A 27084-nucleotide genomic window follows, 5' to 3' on the forward strand; every position below is an offset into this window, starting at 1 on the left:
AGGCCAATACCGATCTATTGGGGGGGAGGAATAGTTCAGTGGTTTGAGCTTTGGCCTGCTAAACCCAGGGCTGCGAGTTCAATCCTTGAGGGGGCCATTTAGGGATATGGGGCAAAAATTGGGGATTGGTCCTGCTTTGAGCAGGGGGTTGGACTAGATGACCTCCTGAGGTCCCTTCCAACCCTGATATTCTATGATTCTATCTTTTTTACCCAAATGTAATCAATTTTCAAACAAATATACTTTTCAGTACTTACAATTCAAACCAAAATTGACTTAACTGATTTTCTTCATCCAAGCTCAGAGAAATGCACACAAAGTAAACAGTATGTTTACAGTGTTAAGTAAACTAAATCTTTAAAAAAATTGCTTTTGCTAATCTAAGGTAGTTATTAATAACATAGGTCGAGACATTTTACAATATAAAGATGCTATTCCTGAAAGGCTTATTGGTCACATAAGTAAATTGAAGTCTATAGGACTTCAAGTTGCAGTGGGGGAGGTTTAGATTGGATATTAGGAAAAACTTTTTCACTAAGAGGGTGGTGAAACACTGGAATGCGTTACCTAGGGAGGTGGTAGAATCTCCTTCCGTAGAGGTTTTTAAGGTCAGGCTTGACAAAGCCCTGGCTGGGATGATTTAACTGGGAATTGGTCCTGCTTCGAGCAGGGGGTTGGACTAGATGACCTTCTGGGGTCCCTTCCAACCCTGATATTCTATGATTCTATGATAATTTTGTAAGTAAGAATTATTCATTAATAAGGTTTATAAGACTTGGCCCTACAATTTTTAGGAAAATTTAAAATTTATATATTGATGATATCAATCCTTAAACTTAATCACATTGTCTTTAAGAACCCAGTGGTGGAAGGTGCTGAGACACAGTGTTGCTTAATTGGGCCCTATGGCGACTAAGGAAGTACACATCTGGGAAGATGGGCCTTAGCTGACTTTTTGAATTACTCCCTCCCAGTGTGTTTTTACTTCCCCACCCTGAATTCCATTTATATATATATATATAAATAAATAAACCAACTATTTTTTTTAGTACCATGGGAGAATTTGCCCATCTCGTGGAATTTGCAGGATCTAAGGTTTTTGCAGATGTGAGCGGGATAAAAAAATGCAAGAAACAATGTGGGAGTAAGTAAGAATGAGTATTGTGTGGTGGGATTGGACGGGAGCGGGATTAAAAAAATAGTCCCTCACAGGGCTCTACTCAGAACCATGGGCCTTTAACATTGGTTGTCCTCCATCCCTCATAGTGAACAGGAAAAAAAAAAAAAAGCATTTGAACAATTTAAAATGCACCTGTGCACACACAAGAATTTCATGGATTAGACAAACGCTGTAAGTAGTGGTTTGGGGAAATAGTCATATTTTGTTCCTAATAAACATAATGATAACCTTTGATTCATTTAGCAATGTCATCCTTAATTATTAAAAAATTGAAGCTTACTGTGAACAAATTTCTATACTTGTGTGTGCAAAAATTGTTAGCATTTTAAATTTGAACATTTTAAATTATGTAGCTCTCAGGATAAATATAGCTGTTTCTGACAGAGCAGTTTTAGCTTTTCAAATGCAAAATTGCTGTGTTGAGGGAGGCAAAATTATCATCCCCTCACCCCCACCCCAATAGTCTCAACTGTATGGAGCTAAGAGTATAACTGTAGCTTTCACTATAACATTTTAAAGTTCCCAAATAGCTTCATTGCACACATAGGCTGAATTTTGTTATCTGAAGTTCTTTTGAAGGGTATACTTGCGGATGGAACTTATTTTTCTAGTTTTTCTAAGGTGAACTTGACACTTGTGCATAGAATAATTGTCTTAGTTTTTGTTTTAACATTTTATGCCATTAATGTGACCTAAATTTTGAGTTTACCTTCATCTGAAATAAATCTAGGAATCATTTCAGATGCTTCCTGTTATTGGAGCAGAGTGTTCTGAAAGTGGCTAATGATGGAAAACCAACTTTGACCTAAGGAGGAGACCTATTCAAATGTCTTTGAACCAGAAATTAGTTGGACATGGTATATTAAAAACTAGGTTAAGTGTTTTCAAATGGTTCTCTAACAAGAGCCAGTACAACAGCCGCTGTACAACAGCCCTTTTCAGAATGTATTAATATATTACATATAAAAAAACTTTGTTAAAAGAACATTAAGCACTCAAGAGTTAGGAAATGCCAGATAAGTTGCCTGTTCACCTCTGTTACTATACATTATGATACAGTCTTTAAATACATGATCACATACTATTTTTTCCATGGGATACTTGCCTCATTCAGTGCCAGGATGGACCTGCTGGGGGGATGAATCAGGGTTGAGTAGTGAAAGAGATTGTTGTCTGTAGGATGCTGCTCGTTTGTTGCTGAGGTTGGAAGATAAGTGTTTCCAGAAAGAGAAAAGATGGTCTTATGGTTGAGGCAGTTGAATGCTGTCCTGGAGAACTGGATTCTGTGCTTGCCTGTGATACAAGTCAAGTCACTTAAACCAAATTTTTCACAGGTGGTCATTAGCTGTGAGTTTCTCATTTTCTGGACGCCTGACTTGAGACCCTGAGGACTGATTTGTGGAAATGCTGAGGACTCACAGCTGCCACTAAAGTTAGTGGGGGCAATGCTTTGAACTATAAAGTGCGTATGATGCTAACTACTCTGAAAAGTCAGTTCATAAGTGTCTATAACTGGGCACTCGGCATTACTGGATACTTTTGATTTTAATCTCTCTGCTTCGGTTTGCCATCTGTAAAATGAGAATAATAATACAACTCCCTCATCTCACAGAGATGTTAAAATAAGTTCATTAATATTTGCAATATTCAGATATTCAGGTACTATAGTGATGATTGCCATAGAAAAGGCCATGAGGAAATTAATAATTCTGTCTTCAAAGGAGGATTTGAATAGTGTGCAGTAAATAAGGACTTGGACCACACATTTCCTGATGAGGAAAAAACAAAATATTGAACAGCTGCTCAGTAAGTGAACACTGTCCATTCTGTGCACTGAATAATGAGGCAGAGGTCCTTTGGGGAAAAAAAATGATTTATGAAATTAAAGACAGTATACATATATACAAGGGAGCTGAATTTTGGTTGTGCAGACAACCTTAATTCTGGCATTTCCTAACTTTTGAAAGCTTCACTTTGCAACCTTAAAATGTTTTTAATATACTTTGCTTTTTGTGTTTAAAAATGTCCTCGGTTTTAAAAATAGCAAACTGAAAATACAGAAATTCCGTCATGCTGCATCATATTGACACCCATATGGGTCATCAGTTTGGTTGGAACCTTTAGTTTTACCACACAAACCTCTTCCCCTTGAGATAGTAGAGTAACTGATAGCAGTAGTAAGTTTATTATTGTCTATGTGAACCAACTTTGGAGGAGGATGAGAGACACACTTTGCTAGTGGATTTCACAGGTATTTAATGATGAGAGAGGAACGGTGAGACTCAGGAATCTTGGTTTCTATTCCAACCTCCGGAGGGGAATTTTTCCTAATGGTCACAGCATCTTCTGCTTGTTCCACCCAGGACTGAGTCCTTCTGCCCCTTTTGCTTCAACCTGTCCCATTCTTCTTGCCTATCCAGTCCTAGTCTCCACTCCTCTATCCAGTCCTAGTCTCCACTCCTCAGGATTCTCATCCCAGTCCCAGTCTCCTTATCCAGCCAGTCCTCATCTCTCCCTCCTGGCTGTCTGTACAAGTCCCAGTTTCCTTCCCTTCTCTTCTAGTCCTACGCTAACCAGACTCCTTGTCCTAATCTACTTCTTTCTCTCCCCCTGGTCCAGCTTCTGTCTCCTCTGTATTTGAATCAGGCAGCTTCCTCCACGTTCCTGGGTGCTGGAATGCAGGTCACTTAGAGCTCTCCGTTGCGGTGCTCACCTCCACTCTTGCCCAGAGCAGGTGGGTGCAGCAATTACAGGGAAAGTCTGGCTTCACTCTATAGCCCTGGTTTGGAACACATTCAGTGGTTCTGTGGGGCTGGCTCAAGTGCAGTCCAGTCACGCTTGGGAGCTGTGAAGGTGTATAGAGCATCTTTGGAGATTTTAGCTGCTAAAAATTGAAACACTCTCTGAGTATGTGCAAACTGCAGTCGTCGTCATCCCCCGCTTCCCCAGGTTTATAACTTGGCCAAATTTGGGTGGATTTTCACAGGGATTGTGAAGGATACTTCACTTGACCCAAGGCCACCCCATGCCAAATTTGAAGGCCCTGCTCCGAAGCATGGGGGAGGGAAGGGAAGGGGCAGTGCTAAAGCTTCTCAAAGAAACAGTCACAAGAATTTTTAACATGAGCAAAACCATTTATTTTTCATAGTCTCATTCTCAGAAAGGGCAGAACTGTTTTGACTGAGATTATTTTTTTTGAAAAAAATTCAGCCTGTGGCAACACCTAGCATGTAAAATTTCAGTCCAAATGGTTAAAGTTTGGCAAAGTTATAAACCCAGTAAAAAGAGGATCTTATAATGGGGAGTGTTGGGTACCTTTAATAATAATCAGTGATACTAGACCCTGCTTATAATACTGGTTAATTAGAAGAGAATCTTTATTTAAATGAAATTTTTGAGATGTCAGTTGCTGAATATTACTGTGGTGGGGAAAGGGGAAAAAAAAACAACAACAAAAGAGAGTGGTGGGGGAGACCTTCACAAGGTTCCCCTCATGGAGTTTTCATCAAGCTGTTTCATGCACTGTTGGAGTTGTGTGAGATTAGATTTTTTGCACTCTCACCAGAAGAAAAGACTTCTCTGTTCCCCCTCACCTTCTCCAACTCCCCTAGATCCAAGGTCTGTATGGATTGCGGGGTGGGTCTATAAGACACAAGCATCTCTTCTTTTGGAATGCATTTTTGTGTGTGAAATAATAATGTAGTTGCTGTCACATAAGCAGTTTATGCAAATCAGTAATGAGTTAATTTGTCTATTTGCAAATATGTTTCATACAACCATAAAGTTTGTTTTTAATAAAAAAATGCTTTTTTGTATTTAGAGTTAATGAAAGGTCACAGTGCTGGCAAATACAGTTCTTTTATCTGCAGGGTGAGAAGCCCAGACATACTACCCTATCAGCTTGTCTCAACCCTGGTCTGGGTAGGATTTCCACTGTGGCCTTGCTGTCACTACACAATTTTATTGTTAAAATATTACTGTGAAGAGTGGAATTAACTGTCGTGATGCTGACCACATCTTTGTGTGGACAAGGACAAGCCATGTGCATTATTGTGTCACATAATCATGGTTAAATGGCATGTTTAAGTCTCAGACCTCCCCTAGGGGCTGGACAGGACGTGTTCTTTTCTACATTAATTGCAAAGTTGTGGTTAGCCTCTGGTTAGCTAATTTGATACATCGCAGTTGTAGATCAAACTTGATAGTGAAGACAAGCTCTAGGAGTAGCAGAGGGAGTCTAGGCTCCATGTTCCACTCTGTTCTTGGCCTCTCCATGCAAAACACATGTGTGCCAAGTGCTATGGTAAATTGGTGATGTGAGAGCTGGAAATGACTTCCACCAAACTCATTTCATATAGGGGCCAGCAGATATATATTAGATGGAGACAGCTTTGACTCTTAACTGATCTGGGCTGGATTCAAACTGTTGAACTACAGGTGGAAAGCTCTGTAGCTCATTAGCACTGTCCGAAGTATCCTGTCCCCTAAAATGTGCTAACATGAGGGGGTCTGATTTTATATATATACAAATAAAATTACATATAAAATACCTTATCATTGAAAAGTCTAATACTCAAATGTCAGAATTAAATCCTCATGCAGCCTGTATATGCACAAGGGAGTAGAACTATCTTTAGTTGTGTGCTCATTTCTATTTATTTTCCACATGACCATGCATCATTCGCTGCTCATGGTGGATGGTGCTCTGAGAATGAGGTAGCTGTGTAATGTCTTTCTATCTGCATCACTCAATTCATGGTCCTATGCCTAATTTACTACTTAACTATTTATTATTAATATTAATAATAATAATTAAAAAATCATGAGGAAATTATTATTATTGCTCTCATCACCATATTACCCAAGTGCCTTATGATTATCTTCACAACACTCCTGTGAAGTAGGGAAATATTATCTTCCATTTACATATAGAGAACTAAAGTATAGGAAGATGTAGGCCAAATTTTTCAAAAGTGTATATTGATTTTGAGTATCTTAATGATTGGGTGCCCAATTGGAGACAGGTAGGGCCTGATATTTTTATAGGTGTTGACTTCATTTACAGTTGTGAGTGTTTTTAGAATTTCTGAAAAATCAAGCCCTGTGTGTCTCAAGCTGGTCACCTAGAAAATGAGGCACCTGCAAGTTATGACTGCTTCTGAAAAGTCTGGTCTGAGGGAAGTTTGTGTCAAAGTTAGGGCTAGAATCCCATTCTCACTGGTTTCAATCCAGTGCTGTAACCCCAACAACACTATTTCTCTTCCTGTAGGTCCTTGCCTCGTGTTACATGCATTACAACTTTCACAGTGAAAGAGATAGGGGTCTTGCCAACAACGGCTTTTTAGCTATGCACCCCTGCCTCATTTACTGTCCTTCCTGCCTACTGAATGAGGCAGAGGTCCTGTGGGAGAAAAATAGTATTTGACTTTGGTGAGACTTTGTAATAATGAATATGCACAGAAAGTGAAATTAAGGGTGCATGGGCATCCATGCCTAATCAGCCAAGCATATCTTCAGGTTCATTCTCCTAATAGATATGTTACTCTGCAACCTCCCCTAATAGATATGTTACACCTGAACTTAGTGCATGTTCATCTGATCCACCAGAATATTTAGTTTGACCAGAGCTGGCTGGCGTAATAGTTTCCATTGGTTTGTATGGTGGCTATAAAGTTGGCCCACTTTAGCTTTCTGAGTTAATTTGTATGGATGCTGCAGGGTTCAAAATTGCTTCACAGCTGTCTCAGGAATGGCAGATGGCACCCAAGTGGACAAGAAATGCACAGCACACTGTACACAAGCATGGGGTAAGGGAAAATGGTGACCAAAGATACCAGGCAAATGATTGTACTTCAGGATCATTAGTGTCTACACATAGAAACCAGCTCAGTTTTTTAACTTTCAACTGGAAGATCCCCACACAGAGGTGGTAAAATACTTAGCTGATTGATTTTCTTATCTAGCTGGAAACAGTTAAAAACAGAGCTATCTTTTCTATACTTTTAATTTTTGTTTCTGTGTGGAGATTTTTTATTTTGGACCTGAAGGTTAGAAAATGAAGCCACTTCTAGTTTGACAACAGAGATGGAATGATGAGATTTAAAGAAAACAACAGTGAAAATTTCTCATAATAAAGATTTGCTTATTTCATTTTACATATCGCCCTTAAAGTTAATAGTTTATATTTTCCCCTAAGATTTCATCTTCTTTTTTCTGTTACTAATTTTAATTTATAATTGGGTCATGAGGATTCAGATATTTTCCCTGTGGCTAATAATTTTGGAAGATTGGGGGAAGAAAGCATATTGTAAAATAAACACAGAAGCACAAATAGTATTTTATATTCTGTTCAAATTTTGTTTTTTCTCTCTTTTCTTTTGCCTGATCTCAAATGTTTCTGAAATGAGTGCTGGCTGGTTGGAGAGCTCCTTTTTGCCCGCTTGCTCTTGGGTTAAAAAACAGAGTAAATCAGTTTTACTTTATAGGAAGAATTTGACTAACTCCTGTTCCCTTTGTTGCGTGCTGTGGCTCTTTAACCAATAGCAATAGTTATATGCCAACATAAAAATATCAAAAATAATGCATACCAATATAGAGCACCGGACAGTACTTTATGCAGGCAACAGCTTTTTTACTCTGAAAAGCCAAACTATGGCCGTGGTGTTGGGGTCTCTCGCACCCTTTACAGGCTGGCTCTCTCTGTGTGTGCGGGGCTTTGGAACTGATGAATCTTCCCACCAGGGTATTCTCTCAGTAGCATAAGGCTGGGGCTTCCCTCACAGCCCCTGGCATGGGAAGGAGTGGTGCAGGAGAGAGAGGAGGCATGGTTGGAGCATATTGTGCGCCAACTTTTCTGGTCAGCTAGACAGCTCTGTGGGGAGCTGTTGCATAATGGCTTGTCTCTTTGATGGGGTAATGCAGACTAATAGGGCAAGGTGATTTATAAAGCACATTAATATGTTGTGTATTAACTAGGGCTGTCTATTAATCATAGTGAACTCACGTGATTAACTCAAAAAAATTAATCACGATTAAAAAAATTTATCATGATTAATTGCAGTTTTAATCGCACTGTTAAACAATAGACTACAATTGAAATGTATTAAATATTTTTGGATGTTTTTCTACATTTTCAAATATTGATTTCAATGACAACACAGAATACAAAGTGTACAGTTCTCACTTTATATTATTATTTTTGATTACAAATATTTGTACTGTAAAAACAATATACAAAAGAAACAGTATTTTTCAATTCATCTCATACAAGTACTGTAGTGTAATCTCTTTATCATGAAAGTGCAACTTACAAATGTAGATTTTTTTTTTGGTTACATAACTACATTCAAAAACAAAACCATGCAAAACGTTAGAGCCTACAAGTCCACTCAGTCCTACTTCTCGTTAAGCCAATCACTAAGTCAGACAAATTTGTTTACATTTATGGGAGATCATGCTGCCCACTTCTTATTTACAATGTCACCAGAAAGTGAGAACAGGCTTTTGTAGCCAGCATTGCAAGGTATCTGACAGATATGCTAAACATTCATATGCCCCTTCATGCTTTGGCCACCATTCTAGAGGACATGCTTCCATGCTAATGATGCTTGTTAAAAAAATGAATTCATTAAATTTGTGACTGAACTCCTTGCGGGAGAATTGTATTCTCTCTGGTTCTATTTCACCCGCATTCTGCCATATATTGCACGTTATAGTAGTCTCAGATGATAACTCAGCACATGTTCATTTAAAGAACACTTTCACTGCAGATTTGACAAAATGCAAAGAAGGTACCAATGTGAGATTTCTAAAGATAGCTGCAGAACTCGACCCAAGGTTTAAGAATCTGAAGTGCCTTCCAAAATCTGAGAGTGTTGAGGTGTGGAGCATGGTTTCAGAAGTCTTAAAAGAGAAACACACTGATGTGGAAACTACAGAATCTGAACCACCAAAAAAGAAAATCAACCTTCTGCTGATGACATTTGACTCAGATGATGAAAATGAACATGCGTCAGTCCACACTGCTTTGGATTGTTATTGAGCAGAACCCATCATCAGCATGGATGCATGTACTCTGGAATGGTGGTTGAAGCATGATGGGACATAGGAATCTTTAGCAGATTTGGCATGTAAATTGCGATCATGTAAAATGCGATTCATGGCACTGTTGTAGCCGGCGAACACCTTTTCTCGCTTTCAGGTGATATTGTGAACAAGGAGCAGGCAGCATTATCTCCTGCAAATGTAAACAAACTTCTTAGTCTGAGCGATTGGCTGAACAAGAAATAGGACTGAGTGGACTTGAAGGCTCTAAAGTTTTACATTTGTTTTATTTTTGAATGCAGTTCTTTTTTATACATAATTCTACATTAATGAAAAAGATTGCACTATAGTACTTGCATTTGGTGAATTGAAAGACTCTTGTTTTTTACAGTGCAAATATTTGTAATAAAAAATAAAGTGAGTCCTGTGTACTTTGTATTCTATGTTATAATAATATATTTAAAAATAAGGAAAACATCAAACAATATTTAAATAAATGGTATTCTATTATTAACAGTGCAATTAATTGCGTTTAATTTTTTTAATCGCTTGACAGCCCTAGTATTAACTGGTTTGGTAGACCTTGCTGGTGCCTACTAAAGGTTGCCTAGTGTGCTTTAATATATTCCTGTTTAAAACAGTACTAAGTTACACCTTACCAAGAAATAGAATATACTTGCTTGGAGAATAATTATGTATTTGTTATAGGACTGAAAATGCTTGGTGTAGAACCAGATGTATGGATGAAGACAATCTCTGTTCCAAAGAGCTTGCAACATAAGGTCCTGATCCTGTATTTTTTCTGCATAGGTAGACCCTTGTGCCTGTATAGAGTCCTATTGAAGTCAATGGGATTTCATGTGGAACTGACTTCAGATTCATGGCCTGTAAGTAAGGCCTAGAGGAGATGGGATGTATTATAAAATCCCAGTGAGGAAATAACTTTACAGCAAAGGAGAGTTTTTAAAGAGGATCTGAAGAAAGATATCAGTCAACTAAAGTACTGGTTATCCCTTCAGGGCTAAAATATTTGGGAATTATTCTATCTCTGGATGATAAATGAGCCCTTTATGTATAGGCCATATATTTCAAAAAGTTAGAACTGAATTATTTAAATAGGCTAGGTTTCAGCTAATCCTGCTAAAACCGAATGAATTAGCTGAAAATACTAGTACAATTTTGTTCTTTGCTGTACCTACCAAGAATACAAAGTAACTGGTGGTGACCCCTTAACACAATGGTCCCCAACCTTTCTGTGGGAATAGCGCTTTCCTATTCCCAGAAGACTGTGGCAGGGCGCCAGACACCCCACTGCTGAAATGTGGGGTGATTTTGCCAGTATAGCTACATTTGTTTTGCTGGCATAATTTGATAGTCACAGTTTTTTATTTCTTTAATTTTCATCCCATTTCTCCTGGTTATGCTCTTTTGTACTACCGTAACTGAATATGAGGAGATAAATTTCCACACATCTTGACTGAAAGAACGAAAAAGCAAACACAATATGAAAAAATGGAGTGTAATTCTTCAAAATGTGGCACACAATTGTTGACTTTAATGCAATCTTATAATGCCCTTTTCACCTTAAAAAAAACAAACAAACAAAAAAAACAAAAACCCAACAGGCTACCTGGTGTTTAGTGAGTGAAATAAAGAAGATTGTTTAAAACCCAGAATGATTGTGGAGGTGAGTAGTATGGGTATCTGACCTCTTCATGAAAAAGCAATATCTTAGCACTGAATCTGCTTTGTAGGGCCAGCCTACACTATAAAGGGTTGGCTGATGCTGCTATACTGCCATAGGTAGTCCAGCAGAACCCCCTGGTGGAGAGGCAGCTTATACTAGCGAAAGGAGTGATTTTGCCAGTATAGCTACATTTGTTTTGCTGGCATCGTTTGTCAGTCAGGAGTGTGTGGGTTTTTTTTTTTTTTCACACCCCTGACTGACACAGCCCAACAACATTTTTCAGGGTAGAGCAGCAGGCATTCATAGGCTGTGGCTGCAAGGAAAGTTGTAGTTATCGTGGTACCGTTATCTTCCCATAGTAATAACTGTTCTTATTAAAATGCTTATTAAAATTCTTATTATTGTTGAAATATAGTAAAGGGCCAGCTAATTTTAAGATTCCTGCTGTTCCACAATACAGTATTACAACTGCTCTAGTAACATGATATATTATAATGCAGATCATGTTGCATATTGGCAATTTATTACCAGCTAATAGAAAGCATTTGGCAAACAGCAAAGTAATTCATATTTTTGAAGGACATTTTAAAACAGGTTTTTAGCTGAGAGTGAGGGATTACACTCACCATGATGGAATTTTGCTGTTTGGATATAATGTGATAACTTTTGAATGACACATCCGATCAATTCCAAAATGACAGGGAACATTCTAGTTATCAATTAGCAGAACCCTATTGATTATGGTAAAAATTGAAAAACCTGAATGGGGGGATATGAGGAACACACAGATTTCTTTGCGTTTGGAGAACAGGCTCATTATGTTCAACATCTCTGTAATTATCTACAGATCAAAGAATTGATGGCAGCCTTGAACACATTCCAGTATAATAGTATTCCCAATGTCAATTTAAAATATTGTCACTCTGAAAGACACATCCCTGTAATTGGGAGGGGGTGAGAAAGAAAAGCGGGGGGTAGGGGGGATGTGAGTTGCTTGTCTGAACTTGAAGTTATTCAGGAACAGCTATTCCTGATTGGCTCCATGGGTGGAGACTCTTATTCTGGGATAAGAGGGCCTTATTTCTGTTTAATTTAACCCAGTGATTTAAACTAAACAGGAACAAGACACTCTTATTCCAGAAGAGTGTTCATACCTGGAGCTATTTAGGAATATCTGTTCCTGAATAACTCATTGTGTAGACAAGCCATAAGAATGATGGGAAGGGTGGGGTCAGGTGGTTTTCTCTGCCCCAGTATGCTGTATGTATTTTTTTTTTTTGTCTCTGTGTACAAACCCATCTGTTTTATCCATTCTTCCTCCCCCCCCTTCTCTTGCCCACAAACTCTTAATTAGCAATGTCTGGCTTGTGTACTGTCAGCGGTCTGAAACTGATAGTTGCTGCCATTAGGAAGTGCTAATGAGCAGGAGCTCAGCCTTGATATTGCTAATTGTAGCAATTAGCAAGAATTTCATATGTGGGAGTTTGAGAAATTAAGAAAACATGGCATTCCCTTGAGTTCAGTCCAAATTTAGGACTCTGCTAGTTCATTGTGCTTTAGGGCATGAGATCTTGATAGCCTCTCTTATACTGTACAACTAAGGTGATTTATTTTCCTTCTGGTAAGAGAAAGTGGCTGACTGCTACCTATTCTGTTGTGCATCATCTGGTCTGATGGTGACTGTCCTCTCTGCTGGCATAGGTAAGGCACAACCAGTCACTTGGCAAGTAAACATTTTTAAAATTTGTGATCAAATATTGTCACCAGATTTTGTCAAAACTAGCCTATGCACCAGCTCTGAAGAATAAGCACCTGGGAAATTTGAACTATAAAAAGTAGCCTCTTTTTTTAGTTATAAATTTAGATTTTTTTGTAAAAGTGAGAAACCTATTAATTTTGTTTAAAAATTGTTTTGGAAAGTTAAGTTTTTATGAAAAGAAGGAGGTTAGACTGGAAACAATTTTGAAACTTTAATTGATCAGCAATTATGACCAATTTTAACATCTTATAAAATGGGGATTCATGTGTGACCATCATGTTCATTGTCTGTGGTGAAATTCATTCCTTCATGGTGGAAGGCCAGCATGTGGCCAGTTCACTTGTAGGATTTAAGGAATGCATAGACTTTTTTTGTCTTTTTCTTCTTCACAGCAGTTCATTTTGCTTCTGAGCAAAATCTGTCTTTTGTACTCTATAATCTCAGCAGAGTATTTTGAAAATGGAAATTAACAGAGAGAGTTACATAAGAACATAAGAATGGCCATATTGGATCAGACCAATGGTCCATCTAACCTAATATCCTGTCTTCAGACAGTGGCCAATGCCAGGTGCTTCAGAGGGAATGTACAGAACAGGTAATCAAGTGATTCAACCCATGTTGCCAATTCCCAGCTTCTGGAAAACAGAGGCTAGGGACACTTTAGAGCAGTGGTTCTTAACCTTTACTGCAGCCTGCACCCCTTTGGTTCTCAAAATATGTTCTCGCACCCCTTATCAAAAATCGTTGAAGTAGGTCAGTTCTTCAAACCTAGATATATTTTCTGTTTGTATATTACAGCAATCGTTTAAAAAAAGTATAATGTTAATAAATATATAGGTTTGATGAAACAAAGTAGTTGTACTTACATGCCTGTGCTTAATTTGTGTTTTTCATGATTTACCTTCCAAAAAAATCTGCCATGTCTCGCACCCCCAAAAAGGGCGTCTCGCACCCCAGGTTAAGAACCACTGCTTTAGAGCATGGTTTTGCATCCCTGCCCATCCTGGCTAATAGCCATTGATGGACCTATCCTCCATGAATTTATCCAGTTCTTTTTTGAAGCCCGTTATAGACTTGGCCTTCACAATGACCTCTGGCAGAGTTCTACCTGCTGAGTGTGCGTCGTGTGACGAAACACTTCCTTTTGTTGAAGCGGCAAAGAGTCCTGTGGCACGTTCTAGACTACCACAAATACCCACGAAAGCTCATGCTCCAATACGTCTGTTAGCCTATAAGGTGCCACAGGACTCTTTGTCGCTTTTACAGATCCAGACTAACACGGCTACCCCTCTGAAGCCTTCCTTTCGTTTGTTTTAAACCTGCTGTGTATTAATTTCATTTGGTGACCCCTTAGTTCTTGTGTTATGAGATGGAGTAAATAACACTTCCTTATTTACTTTCTCCACACCAGTCATGATTTTATAGACCTCTATCATATCCCACCTTAGTCGTTTCTTTTCCATGCTGAAAAGTCCCAGTCTTAATCTCTCCTCGTATGAAAGCTGTTAGAATCAGAGACTTTAAGGTCAGAAGGGACTATTATGATGGTCTAGTCTGACCTTCTGCACAACGCAGGCCACAGAATCTCACCCACCCACTCCTGTAACAAACCCCTGACCTATGTCTGAGCTACTGAAGTCCTCAAATTGTGGTTTAAAGACTTCAAGGTGCAGAGAATCCTCCAGCAAGTGACCCGTGCCCCAAGCTGCAGAGGAAGGCCAAAAACCCCCAGGGCCTCTGCCAATCTGTCCTGGAGGAAAATTCCTTCCTGACCCCAAATATGGCTATCAGCTAAACCCTGAGCATGTGGGCAAGACTCACCAGCCAGGCACCCAGGAAAGAATTCTCTGTAGTAACTCAGATCCCACCCCATCTAGCATCCCATCACAAGCCATTGGGCATATTTACCGCTAATAGTCAAAGATCAATTAATTGCCAAAATCACATTATCCCATCATACCATCCCCTCCATAAACATATCAAGCTTAGTCTTGAAGCCAGATATGTCTTTTGTCTCCTCTGCTCCCTTGGAAGGCTGTTCCAGAACTTTACTGCTTTGATGGTTAGAAACCTTCATCTAATTTCAAGTTTAAACTTCCTGATGGCCAATTTATATCCTTTTGTTTTTGTGTCCACATTGGTACTGAGCTTAAATAATTCCTCTCCCTCCCTGGTATTTATCCCTTTAATATAATTATAGAGAGCAATCATATCTTCCCCTCAGCCTTCTTTTGGTTAGGCTAAACAAGCCAAGCTCCTTGCGCCTCCTTTTCTAAGACAGGTTTTCCATTTCTCGGATCATCCTAGTAGCCCTTCTCTGTACCTGTTCCAGTTTGAATTCATCCTCCTTAAACATGGGAGACCAGAACTGCACACAATATTCCAGATGAGATCTCACCAGTGCCTTGTATAACGGTACTAACACCTCTTTATCTCTACTGGAAATACCTCGCCTGATGCATCCCAAGACCGCATTAGCTTTTTTCACAGCCATATCACATTGGCGGCTCATAGTCATCCTGTGATCAACCAATACTCTGAGGTCCTTCCTCTCCTGTATTACTTCCAAGTGATGCATCCCCAGTTTATAACAAAACTTCCGTACTCCTAATTTTTGTTACCTTTTTCTGTACCCTTTTCAATTCCATATGTCTTTTTTGAGATGGGATGACCAGATCTTCATGTAGTATTCAAGATATGGGCATACCATGGATTTATAGATAGGCAATATGATATTTTCTGTATTCTTATTTCTTTCTTTCCTAATGATTCCCAACATTCTGTTAGCTTTTTTGACTGCTACTGCACATTGAGTGGATGTTCAGAGAACTATCCACAATGACTCCAAGATCTATTTCTTGAGTGGTAAGAGCTAATTTAGATCTCATCATTTTATATGTAGAGCTGGGATTATGTTTTCCAATGTGCATTGCTTTGCATTTATCAACATTGAATTTTGTTGCCCAATCTCCCAGTTTTTGAGATCTCTTTGTAACTCTTCTCAGTCTGCTTTTGACTTAACTATCTTGAGTAGTTTTGTATCATTTGCAAATTTTGTCATCTCACTGTTCACCCCTTTTTCCAGATCATTTATGAATATGTTAAATAGGACTGGTCCCAGTGCAGACCCCGGGGGGACACCACTATTTACCTTTCTCCGTTCTGAAAACTGACCATTAATACCTACCCTTTGTTTTCTATCTTTTAACCAGTTACCAATCCATGAAAGGACCTTCCTTTGACAGCTTACTTTGCTTAAAAGCCTTTGGTGAGGGACCTAGTCAAAGACTTTCTGAAAGTCCAAGTGCGCACTATCCACCAGATATGTCCACATGTCCTTTGACCCCCGCAAAGAATTCTAGTAGATTGGTGAGGCATGATTTTCCTTTACAAAAAACGTGTTGACTCTTCCTCAACACATTGTGTTCATCTAGGTGTCTGATATTTCTGTTCTTTACTACAGTTTTAACCAATTTTCCTGGTACTGAAGTTAGGTTTACCAGCGTGTAATTGCTAGATCGCCTCTGGAGCCTTTTTAAAAAATTGGCATCACATTAGCTATTCTCCAGTACAGAAGCTGCTTTAAATGATAGGTTACATACCAGTTAGTAGTTCTGCAGTTTTACATTTGAATTCCTTCAGAACTCTTGGGTGAATACCATCGGGTCTTGATGATTTATTAGTGTTTAGTTTATCAGTTTGTTCCAAAACCTCCTCTAATGACACCTCAATCTGGGACAGTTCCGCGGATTTGTCACCTAAAAAGAATGGCTCAGGTTTGGGAATCTCCCTCACATCCTCCGCCATGCAAATAATTCATTTAGTTTCTCTGCAATGGCCTTATCTTCCTTGGGGAGTGCTCCTTTAGCACCTTGATCATCCAGTGGCCTCACTAGTTGTTTAGCACGCTTCCTGCTTTTGATGTACTTAATTTTTTTTTTTTTTTTGCTCTTTGTTTTGAGTCTTTGGCTAGCTGTTCTTCAAATTCTTTTTTGGCCTCCCTAATTATTTTTTTACACTTCACTTGCCAGAGGTTTTTGCTTCTTTCTATTTTCCTTAGTAGGATTTAATTTCCACTTCTTAAACCTTTCCTCATAGGTCACGTTTTCTGAACTGTTTATTATTTTTGTTGCTCTCCTCTGGATTCTCTCTCCAGCTTGTCCACATCTTTCCTACTCGACACAGTACTCCAGCTGAGGCCTCCCCAATGTCAAGTATACTGGGACAATTACCTCTTGTGTCATACATACAACGCTCCTATTAATACACCCCAGAGTTGAAAAGGATTTGTTTGGCCTCTACTCTGTACCCAGAGTTGAAGAGTTCATCCTGGGCCAATCCTGTGAAGTACTTAGCACCCTCAACTAACATTTAATTTATTGGTTTCAGAGTAGCAGCCATCTTAGTCTGTATTTGCAAAAAGAAAAGGAGTACTTGTGGCACCTTAGAGACTAACAAATTTATTTGAGCATAAACTTTCGTGAAAGCTTATGCTCAAATAAATTTGTTAGTCTCTAAGGTGCCACAAGTACTCCTTTTCTTTTTTTATTTAATTTGTTATTGTTAATTTATTACTTGAAGTAGCACTTAGAGGCTCTCATGAGGATCAGAGTAACAGTCTGTTATGTGCCGTACAAATGCAGAGTTAAGAAGTGTCTTCTGCTTAGGAAGTAAAAACTCAAATGCACAACTACAAAATGGAGAATAATGGGCTAGGTAGTACTGCTGAAAAGAATCTGGGTTATAGTGGATCACAAACTAAAAGTGAGTCAACAGTGTGATGCGGTTGCAAAAAAGGCTAATATTCTGGGGTGTATTAATAGGAGTGTTGTATGTACAACACAAGAGGTAATTGTCCCGCTCTACTTGACCCTTGAGGGGGCCTCAACTGCAGTATGGTGTTTAATAGGAAAGATCTGGACAAGTTGGTGAGAAAGTCCAGAGGAGAGCAACAAAATAAAAGATTTAGAAAATGTGACCTATGAGGAGAGGTTTAAAAACAAATAAACTGGGCATGCTCAGTATTTTGAGAACAAGAGGGAAGGATCTGATAGGAGTGTTCAAATATGTTAAGAGCTGTTATAAAGAGGACTGTGGTCAATTGTCCTCCACGTCCACTGAAGGTAGGACAAGAAATAATGGGCTTTATCTGCAGCAAGGGAGACTTAGATTAGAGATCAGGAAAATCTTCCTAAGTATAAGGACAGTTAAGCACTGGAATAGACTTCCAAGGAATGTTGTAGAATTCCTGTCATTGGAGGTTTTTAAGAGCAGGTTGGACAAAAACCTGTCAGGGATGATCTAGGTTTACTCAGTCCTGCCTCAGTGCAGGGGGCTGGATTTGATGATTTCTTGAAGTCCCTTCCAGCCTACATTTCTGTGATTCACTGCATAGTTAATCTGGGTGATAAGCAACCAGGTCTGAGCACCTAGGGTAGTCTAGCCCAGGTGTTAGTGTCCCCAGTGCAAAGTCATATTCACATTATGATGTCCTCACTTGCTTTTTTGTGTTCGGGGTCTTGTCCCATGGCTCTCTGTGCTGAGATGCTCTGATTCTTTCCCAGTCAATTGTGGGAGTACTTGCCTGTTTTTCAGGGGGAAGTGTGGGAAAGCATTAGAGGACTATCAGCTCTTGAGTGATTTAGCCTGCAACCACGCTGCAAAGTGGGTGTATTCCAGTCCGAGTTAAAGTGGAGACAAGGTTCAAACCCATACCTGCAGCTGGGTCTGCTAGCTCAGACTCAAAGCAACTCCAAATCTGGGTAACGGGTTTTAGCATGCAGACAATGGGGGAATGATGGGGGTTGTTTGTGCTAAAATCCCGGTAAGAGTCCGTATTAACTCTACTGGTGAGACATTTTCTTTGGGGTAGCACCTGTCTCTAAGAGTTAATAATCTAATTATAGATTATATTGGGGAGAGAGAAAACTCTTTCTCCTATGTATAAATAAAGAAAAATTATAAACAAATTCAAAAAAGTTTTAAGCTAATCCCGTGGCAACATTTCAACCCCTATTTTGCTTATGTGATGTTTAGGGCCCAATTTTGCAATGTGATCTGTATGGGTGAACTCCTGCTCATATCTGAAGTAGGTTTACTTCCCATCCAGCTACGTAGATCAAATTGCAGGATCAGAGTCTTAAATTGTAAACTCTTTGAGACCTAGTCTTGCCTCATGTCTGTAAAGCATCTAGCATACTTCATGTATGTTATATAAATAATAATAATAATATTATAAAACAGTTTACAGAACCTGAGTTTTATTCTTCTAGGCTATCATGTTGTTTATTTAAATGTGTAACGTGTGTGTGTGTGTGTGTGTGTGTGTGTATTTCCAAGAAGAAAAGTAGTTAGATGTTTGTTTTTTCTTATAGCTAACAGAAGATGAAATAGCCACCATTCTTAAATCCACACTTAAAGGACTTGAATATTTGCACTTCATGAGAAAAATACACAGAGATATAAAGGCTGGAAACATCCTCCTTAACACAGAAGGACATGCAAAATTAGCTGATTTTGGAGTGGCTGGCCAATTAACAGTAAGTATATGAAAAGATCAGAATCTTTTTTAGATTGTTATAATGCTCATAACCATTCACTTTTTTAAAAAAAGGGTTTCTACTTTTTCATTTCCTTTCATCATTCTCCATGGCCAGGAGTGACTGGTGATGGTGGGAAAGAGAGCACTCTTCTTCCCGTGATGATTATTTTGTTGCTCTCTAACTTTATTGAGCCTACTTAACTAGATAAAAAACCTCATAATACCATCAACTTTAATGCCTTTAATTTGATTTTTAGTTGCTTGAATTATAGCCTATTCAGGACTTTTGAAAGACTGTACTGCTCCTGTGTTTATGCTGTAGTTGTCTTGAAAATACATGGAATACTTCAGTATTGTCGGTCTGGTACCAGGGCTTGGGGAACAGCTAGTATGTGCCCATATGCCATACCAAAACTCTCTGAAGTTACTGTCTTGTTCTTTAGAATTTCAGCTTAGTTTTAAAAAGTGAGTCCCTAGCTGCTGTGGTTGCAAAGAAAATCTCATATGTGTTAACTGAATTTAAGTGATGCAGAGATGTCAATATGAGTGTGGAAAGAGCCTGGAACAATACCTCTCAGAGTGAAGTGTTAATAACAATAATTTAAATGTCAACATTATTAATGATTTCATTGCTCCTGTAAAAAAGAAGAGGGAGGATCACAATACTGCAGAGTTTATTGTAGTTTATTGTGAGAGACTTCTCATTTTGATGCCACAAGTGGGGTGACCTTTGGGAAAGTCACAACTGCTTTCACCCCCTTGACTGGTGCCCTAGGTCAGTGGTTCTTAACCAGGGGTACACCGAGGTCTTCCAGGGGATGCATCAACTTCATCTAGATATTTGCCTAGTTTTTCAACAGGCTACATAAAAAGCACTAGCAAAGTCAGTACAAACTAAAATTTCATACAAACAAAATGAAAATAAGCAATTTTGGGTTTTTATGTCTGATTTTCGTAAGCAAGTAGTTTTTAAGTGAGGTGAAACTTGGGAGCACGCAAGACAAATAGGAGTCCTGAAAGGGGTACAGGAGTCTGAAAAGGTTGAGAGACAGTTTCCTAGGTAGACTAGCAGAGCCCATGTGCATTATTGAAGAACCACGAAAAGGAATCCAAGCTTATTGAGCCCAGAGGAGTCCAGAAAGCATGTGATCATATTTTTAACATCTCCACACCTACAGTGAGCACATTCTTATCCTTGTGATTAATGTGGGCAGAGCTTGGAAAAATACCACTTTTTATTTCTTCCAATTTGGCCCTTTTCTGGGACCGTTAAGGTGCAAGTGTTCCAAAACCTGGAAAAGTGGCTGGCTAACTTATTAATCATATGGATTTATGGGCACTTCTACATTTCAAAAGAGCTTGATCCTTTGTTATGGCAGTAGGATCATAAATGTTTGCATTTTTTGTGTGTGACATAACAGAAATAACTTTTACATTATCATTGTAGTAGCGTCTGCTGAACATTATGAACTCAACTAAATACATGAAGTGATCCCTCTTAAAAAAAAATCTTAAAAATGAAGCAGTTGGGAGTACATATCAATAACTTAAGAGTAAAAACCTTTATAAGGACATTATAGTTAGCAATCCTAGCTAATAACAATCCTTATTTTACAGAAGTAAATATGTACATAAATAAAAATCCTAGAAATGTAGGGTTAAGATTAGATTTTCAAGAAACTCAAACTTGAGAGTTTGGAAACTCAGCTAAGGTACCACACTGTCTTAATTCTGCCTGTAGGTGGTCAGCAGAGGTGCGTGGGGATAGCCCATAGTTTTGTCCCTTCCCACCTGAAATACATTGGTCTTGCTAGATACACCCTCTTTCCTTCTTCCTGAGCTCTATGTTAGAGATGTGGAGAGCAAACAACCCTTCCACTTGATTTTCCTTATGCAACCTGGCCTGTCTCTGAAGCTGCTGGTGAGCTAAAATTAGCTTGGCAGCTTCTGAAGCCCCATTCCAGTGTCACTATTTAAAAATGAGTTTAAATCAACTAGGCTTTGTCCAGTTGATGACATGAGTCCAGTAAACTTTGTGACAAAACATTGGAAAGAAGAAGAGAAATAAAATAAAGTGGCAAAAAACCTTAAACTTATTGGACTCTGGGAAAGCTCTTTAATTTAAGAGCAAAAAATCAAGAAATCCCTTGTTTTATTTACTTCAGGTTTGAAAGGAAAACTCTTCCTCAGTCACAGACATCATCTACCAATTTTGAGAGTATTTGTTTATTTGTAGATTTGGGAGTGGGGATGGGGGAGGCAATGTAGTGATCACAGTGGAAACTTAGTTCTAACCTTAAATATGAAACAAATGTAATGGGAACCTATGCGGACAAATGTCTAAATTTTAATTGCACAAATGATGTGATTACAGGATACAATGGCAAAACGAAATACTGTTATAGGTACTCCATTTTGGATGGCTCCTGAGGTAATTCAAGAGATTGGTTATAACTGTGTGGCAGATATCTGGTCCCTTGGTATCACTTCAATAGAAATGGCTGAAGGAAAACCTCCATATGCTGATATACATCCAATGAGAGTAAGTAATATTTTTAAAAACATTTTTAAAAAATGAGTTATTGACCATGGTATGTTGTTTGCACAGCTAGCTGTAGAGTTATGTTTTATATAAATAACAGAAATGTGGGCAAAATCCTGGAATCCTTAATCAGGTCTCACTCACGGCTTGACTTCTATCTCCCCAATATTTAAAAGGCACTGTTACTATAGTTTGTACCTTGCAAACATGGAATTGATTTTCACAATCCCCCTATAAGAAAGTACTGTTATCTCCATTTTACAGATGGATAACTAAGGCACAGAGAGGTTAAGTGACTTCCCCAAGATAACAAAGGAAGCCTGTTTGAAGGTGAACCTAGATCTCCCGAGTTCAGTGCACTGCTGTAACCATGTAACCATCCTTCCTCCCTTCAAAGGGTGTTTTGATTAGTAATAGCCAAGAACGGAATTCATGATTTGATCCATTACTTGTTATTGACAGTGTTCATAATTCCAAACCAGTTTTTATGTGTTACTAAACATAACGTAAGTTAGGAATGCATTTCTGCATTAGCTTAGATGAGAAAAAAAAAAAAAAGAATGTGTGATCTAAGAGTGATGATAATTGAAAAATATTGCTCTTTGAGAAGTTCATGGGCTGGTGTTATCCAGGGACAGTCCTGCCACCAGTTGGATGTACTTTTGTTTATTGAACTACACTATAAATAATAGTTATGCCTTTCTAATAAGTATGATTATAATAAAAACAGTTACTTTCATGTGCCATTTATAATTAGAACCCATTAGACATTATATGCTGTTAAAGGCAGTATGTTTCCCAGTATGTTTGGGGATATTTAAGCATGACACACATATTTGCGTATCATAGGGTTTAATATTTTTTTGTCAGTATCTCATGAGTCAGCATTTTAATATAAATACAGGGAACACCATGGTTGAGTAAAAAGGTGTTGTTTTTACACAGTGACTTTAACTTGAATACATTCAAAAGTATTTAGTAGATTTATGGTCTTAAAAAAAACCAGGAATGATCTCTAAGGTTGCAAAAAGTTTTGTTAGTGAGTGTTTAAAGCAAAACAAAACCATCATTGTTTTGTGGTCTTGAAACATTATAGCATCTAAAGAAACACCTAATAAAACTTTTGGCAAAGCCATTGGTTTTGGCTATTTTGAAATCAAAGAATGACTAGAAATAATTCAAATTGAGATGAACAAGACATATATCTTTCAAGCTCACCTTTTTGTAATGAGTGGCTTAATTAATGAAGATTTAACATTTTAAACTGTTCTGAAGAACTCTATTGATTACAGATTAATTCTATTTGATTGTATTGGGGTTTTTTAGTTGTACTCTTTAACATTAATGAAATCATCTTCAGTACATCTGGGATCACTTTAATATAATTGCATGTAGTTGCACTAGGTAGTGAAAGGTAAGGACTAAATTATCAGAGAGGATTTTATCAGTATGACAATAGCTGCTTATAAACCAAAGGTCACTCTCTGAATTTGAAAGCTTGAGTCTTTTAAATTCTTGTAATCAAATGAATGATATCAAAGGCCAAAGTAATTTAACATAACAATTCTGGATTACACAGAACACATGTTCTTGTTAATAAATTATGTTATGGTCTTTAAGGACTTGTATGCTGTTAGTACTCTTTTTGTATATTTGATACCCACAGTTTTTCTTAATTTTTATTAGTGAGTTGTTACAGTGGTTAACAAGAAATACACAGATTTAAGTTGCAATAGTTTCCCCAGAGTTATATGATCTAACTTCACAGGATCCTTGGACATATGTAGATGCTTTTCTATTTTGTTTTAGTTATGACATACAATTGATATAGGCAAGCATGAAAGCTTGGGCAAATTTTCATTGCTTTTTCTGGATCTTGCTTGAGTTCTGTGGTATTTATGTAAAGTACAATTTTGTTACAGTACTTGGGAATGCATGTTATATGCGCTGTTTTGCTGTAGGCTGGTTGGCATTGCCACAAAGGTAATACACTGCCAGTAGATCATTTCCTTGTCGACTGCATTTACAGTTTAATAGAAATATTACATGACTTTTTTTAAACAAGTGTTTTGGCAGGGAGGAAATAGCAGATTCCATGCGAACAGGCATAGCTTCCTCCATTTTAACCACACGCTAGCTACTCCAAAGAATTGTACTAAGTTTCAGTTGGGGAAGGATGAGAAGGGAGGAAAAAGGCATTTTGGTTTGAAGAATAGCAATGATTTCTTCTTGTAAAGTACTTAAACTTGTGGTTAAATATTTGTGACTACATAAAGGTGATGAGTGCCATTTCATCTGGTTGTGTTGTAGATCTGAGGCTGTTACTGTCTGGGACCACCATGTTTGGCTTATGATGGAAAGGCCATGACCATAAACCAACCCAATAGTCTAATAGTATCACTTTTTTCATACATGTAAGGGGCCTGCGTTGCCTCATTCATCTGGTGTTTAACTTCATTCATGCTGCTGGTAATGTTAAATAAAGACATACTTCAGAGAACAACATCTGTTCTTCAGAATACCGCCTCTTTGATGAAGGAAGTCTTAAAAGGGAGAAAGCTTGTGGGCATCAGGACTACTCTAGAACATGGAAAGACAGCCCCTAGAAATAGCAGTGAGTGAAACGATAGGCTGTGGTATGGATACAGTCATATTTGTTTGCATCCTGTTACTATCTGTATTTAAATAAAACCATCAGCTACTTCACACATCTTTTCCTCCCTAATCAACAGCTACCTTTATTATTTTCATTCATCTCTACCATCTTCTTCTTTTGTAGTGCAAACAAAAGGTTGGCACTGACCACATTTTTTTTTTTTTTTGTTATACTAGCTCTCGTCTAGACCCTGTCATCAGTGGAGATTCAAATTACCAATCTGGTAACCAAAAGCTTCTGTAATACTCTAGCAATATTTTCCTTTCTGGTTATCAAGCTGTGTCCTCCAAAATCCTTGCTTACAGAATCTTCTTTAACAAGCAAAGAAAGTAAATTTTATTAAACTTTGAAATGGAGTCTTTCCCAACCTGCTCTACATACATAGTCCACACGTTATACAAATACAACATGGTTTTACAAAAGGTAGATCGTGCCAAACCAACCTGATCTCCTTCTTTGAGAGAGTAACAGATTTTTTAGATAAAGGAAACGCAGTGGATCTAATTTACTTAGATTTTAGTAAGGCGTTTGATACTGTGCCACATGGGGAATTATTAGTTAAATTGGATAAGATGGGCATCAATAGGAAAATTGAAAGGTGGATAGGGAATTGGTTAAAGGGGAGACTACAATGGGTCCTACTGAAAGGTGAACTGTCAAGTTGGAGGGAGGTTACCAGTGGAGTTCCTCAAGGATCAGTTTTGGGACCAATCTTATTTAATCTTTTTATTACTGACCTGGGCACAAAAAGTGGGAGTGTGCTAATAAAGTTTGCAGATGATACAAAGCTGGGAGGTATTGCTAATTTAGAGAAGGACAGGGATACCCTACAGGAGGATCTGGATGACCTTGTAAACTGGAGTAATAGGAATAGGATGAAATTTAATAGTGAGAAGTGTAAGGTCATGCATTTAGGGATTAATAACAAGAATTTTAGTTATAAGCTAGGGACGCATCAACTAGAAGTAACGGAGGAGGAAAAGGACCTTGGAGTATTGGTTGATCATAGGATGACTATGAGCTGCCAATGTGATATGGCTGTGAAAAAAGCTAATGTCGTCTTGGGATGCATCAGGAGAGGTATTTCCAGTAGGGATAAGGAGGTTTTAGTACCGTTATATAAGGCACTGGTGAGACCTCACCTGGAATACTGTGTGCAGTTCTGGTCTCCCATGTTTAAGAAGGATGAATTCAAACTGGAACAGGTACAGAGAAGGGCTACTAGGATGATCCGAGGAATGGAAAACTTGTCTTATGAAAGGAGACTCAGGGAGCTTGGCTTGTTTAGCCTAACTAAAAGAAGGTTGAGGGGAGATATGATTGCTCTCTATAAATATATCAGAGGGATAAATACCAGAGAGGGAGAGGAATTATTTAAACTCAGTACCAATGTGGACACAAGAACAAATGGATATAAACTGGCCACTAGGAAATTTAGATTAGAAATTAGACGAAGGTTTCTAACCATCAGAGGAGTGAAGTTTTGGAATAGCCTTCCGAGGGAAGTAGTGGGGGCAAAAGATCTATCTTGCTTTAAGATTAAACTCGATAAGTTTATGGAGGAGATGGTATGATGGGATAACATGGTTTTGGTAATTAAATATTTATGGTAAATAGGCCCAATGGCCTGTGATGGGTTTTTAGATGGGGTAAGATCCAAGTTACCCGGGAAAGAATTTTCTGTAGTATCTGGCTGATGAATCTTGCCCATATGCTCAGGGTTTAGCTGATGGCCATATTTGGGGTCGGGAAGGAATTTTCCTCCAGGGCAGATTGGAAGGCCCTGGAGGTTTTTCGCCTTCCTCTGTAGCATGGGGCACGGGTCACTTGCTGGAGGATTCTCTGCTCCTTGAGGTCTTCAAACTACAATTTGAGGACTTCAATAGCACAGATATAGGCGTGAGGTCTTTTTTAGGAGTGGTGGGTGAAATTCTGTGGCCTGCATTGTGCAGGAGGTCAGACTAGATGATCATAATGGTCCCTTCTGACCTAAATATCTATGAATCTATGAATCTATGTGTTCCACAGACTACTGCAGGAAGCCAATTTGAACTGTTTCGATTTGCTTTAAGTCCCATCATGATATTTATTTTTCCATAGCACTTACCCAGATTATCTGTACCTCCTGTTTAGCTTGTGTCACCTACACCATGGGCTAATCTACTTGTAAAAACAATGAGGAGTCCTTGTGGCACTTTAGAGACTTAACAAATTTTTTTGGGCATAAGCTTTCATGGGCTAGAACCCACTTCATCAGATGCATGAAGTGGCAAATACAGGAGTAGTTATAAATACATGAAAAGATGTGAATTGCCTTACCAAGTGTGAGGTTAGTCTAACGAGACAATTCAATTGACAGCAGGATACCAAGGGAGGAAAAATAACTTTTGAAGTGGTAATGAGTGGCCCATTTTAGACAGTTAACAAGAAGGTGTGAGTAACAGTAGGGGGAAATTAGTATTGGGGAAATTAGGTTTAGGTTTTATAATGACCCAACCACTCCGAGTCTTTATTCAGGCCTAATCTGATGGTGTCCAGTTTGCAACTTAAATTCCAGTTCTGCAGTTTCATGTTGGAGTCTGTTTTTGACGTTTTGTTGTTGAAGAATTGCCACTTTTAGGTCTGTTGTTGAGTGACCAGGGAGATTGAAGTGTTCTCCTACTGGTTCTTGAGTGT

The 27084-nt window shown here is 38.4% G+C and overlaps 1 protein-coding gene across 8 annotated transcripts in view; it reads left to right on the plus strand.

The window, feature by feature from the left end:
- STK3 (serine/threonine kinase 3) overlaps nt 1–27084 on the plus strand; it is a 294979-nt gene that overhangs the window by 39343 nt on the left and 228552 nt on the right. For 6 of the 8 annotated variants that reach the window (XR_012157123.1, XR_012157124.1, XM_073330482.1 and 3 more), the window contains exons 5-6: nt 19044–19208; nt 21585–21752. Coding sequence is in view for 6 of the 8 variants with exons in the window: in XM_073330482.1 (XP_073186583.1) it covers nt 19044–19208; nt 21585–21752 (333 nt within the window). In the remaining 2 variants the exon portion in view is untranslated. Of the gene's footprint in view, nt 1–9931; nt 10006–15624; nt 16039–19043; nt 19209–21584; nt 21753–27084 lie in introns of those variants that run through there. The other 2 variants (XM_073330481.1, XM_073330480.1) reach the window with 2 other exon arrangements.

This window comes from Lepidochelys kempii, chromosome 2, assembly GCF_965140265.1.
Source record: "Lepidochelys kempii isolate rLepKem1 chromosome 2, rLepKem1.hap2, whole genome shotgun sequence".
NCBI lineage: Eukaryota > Metazoa > Chordata > Testudines > Cheloniidae > Lepidochelys > Lepidochelys kempii.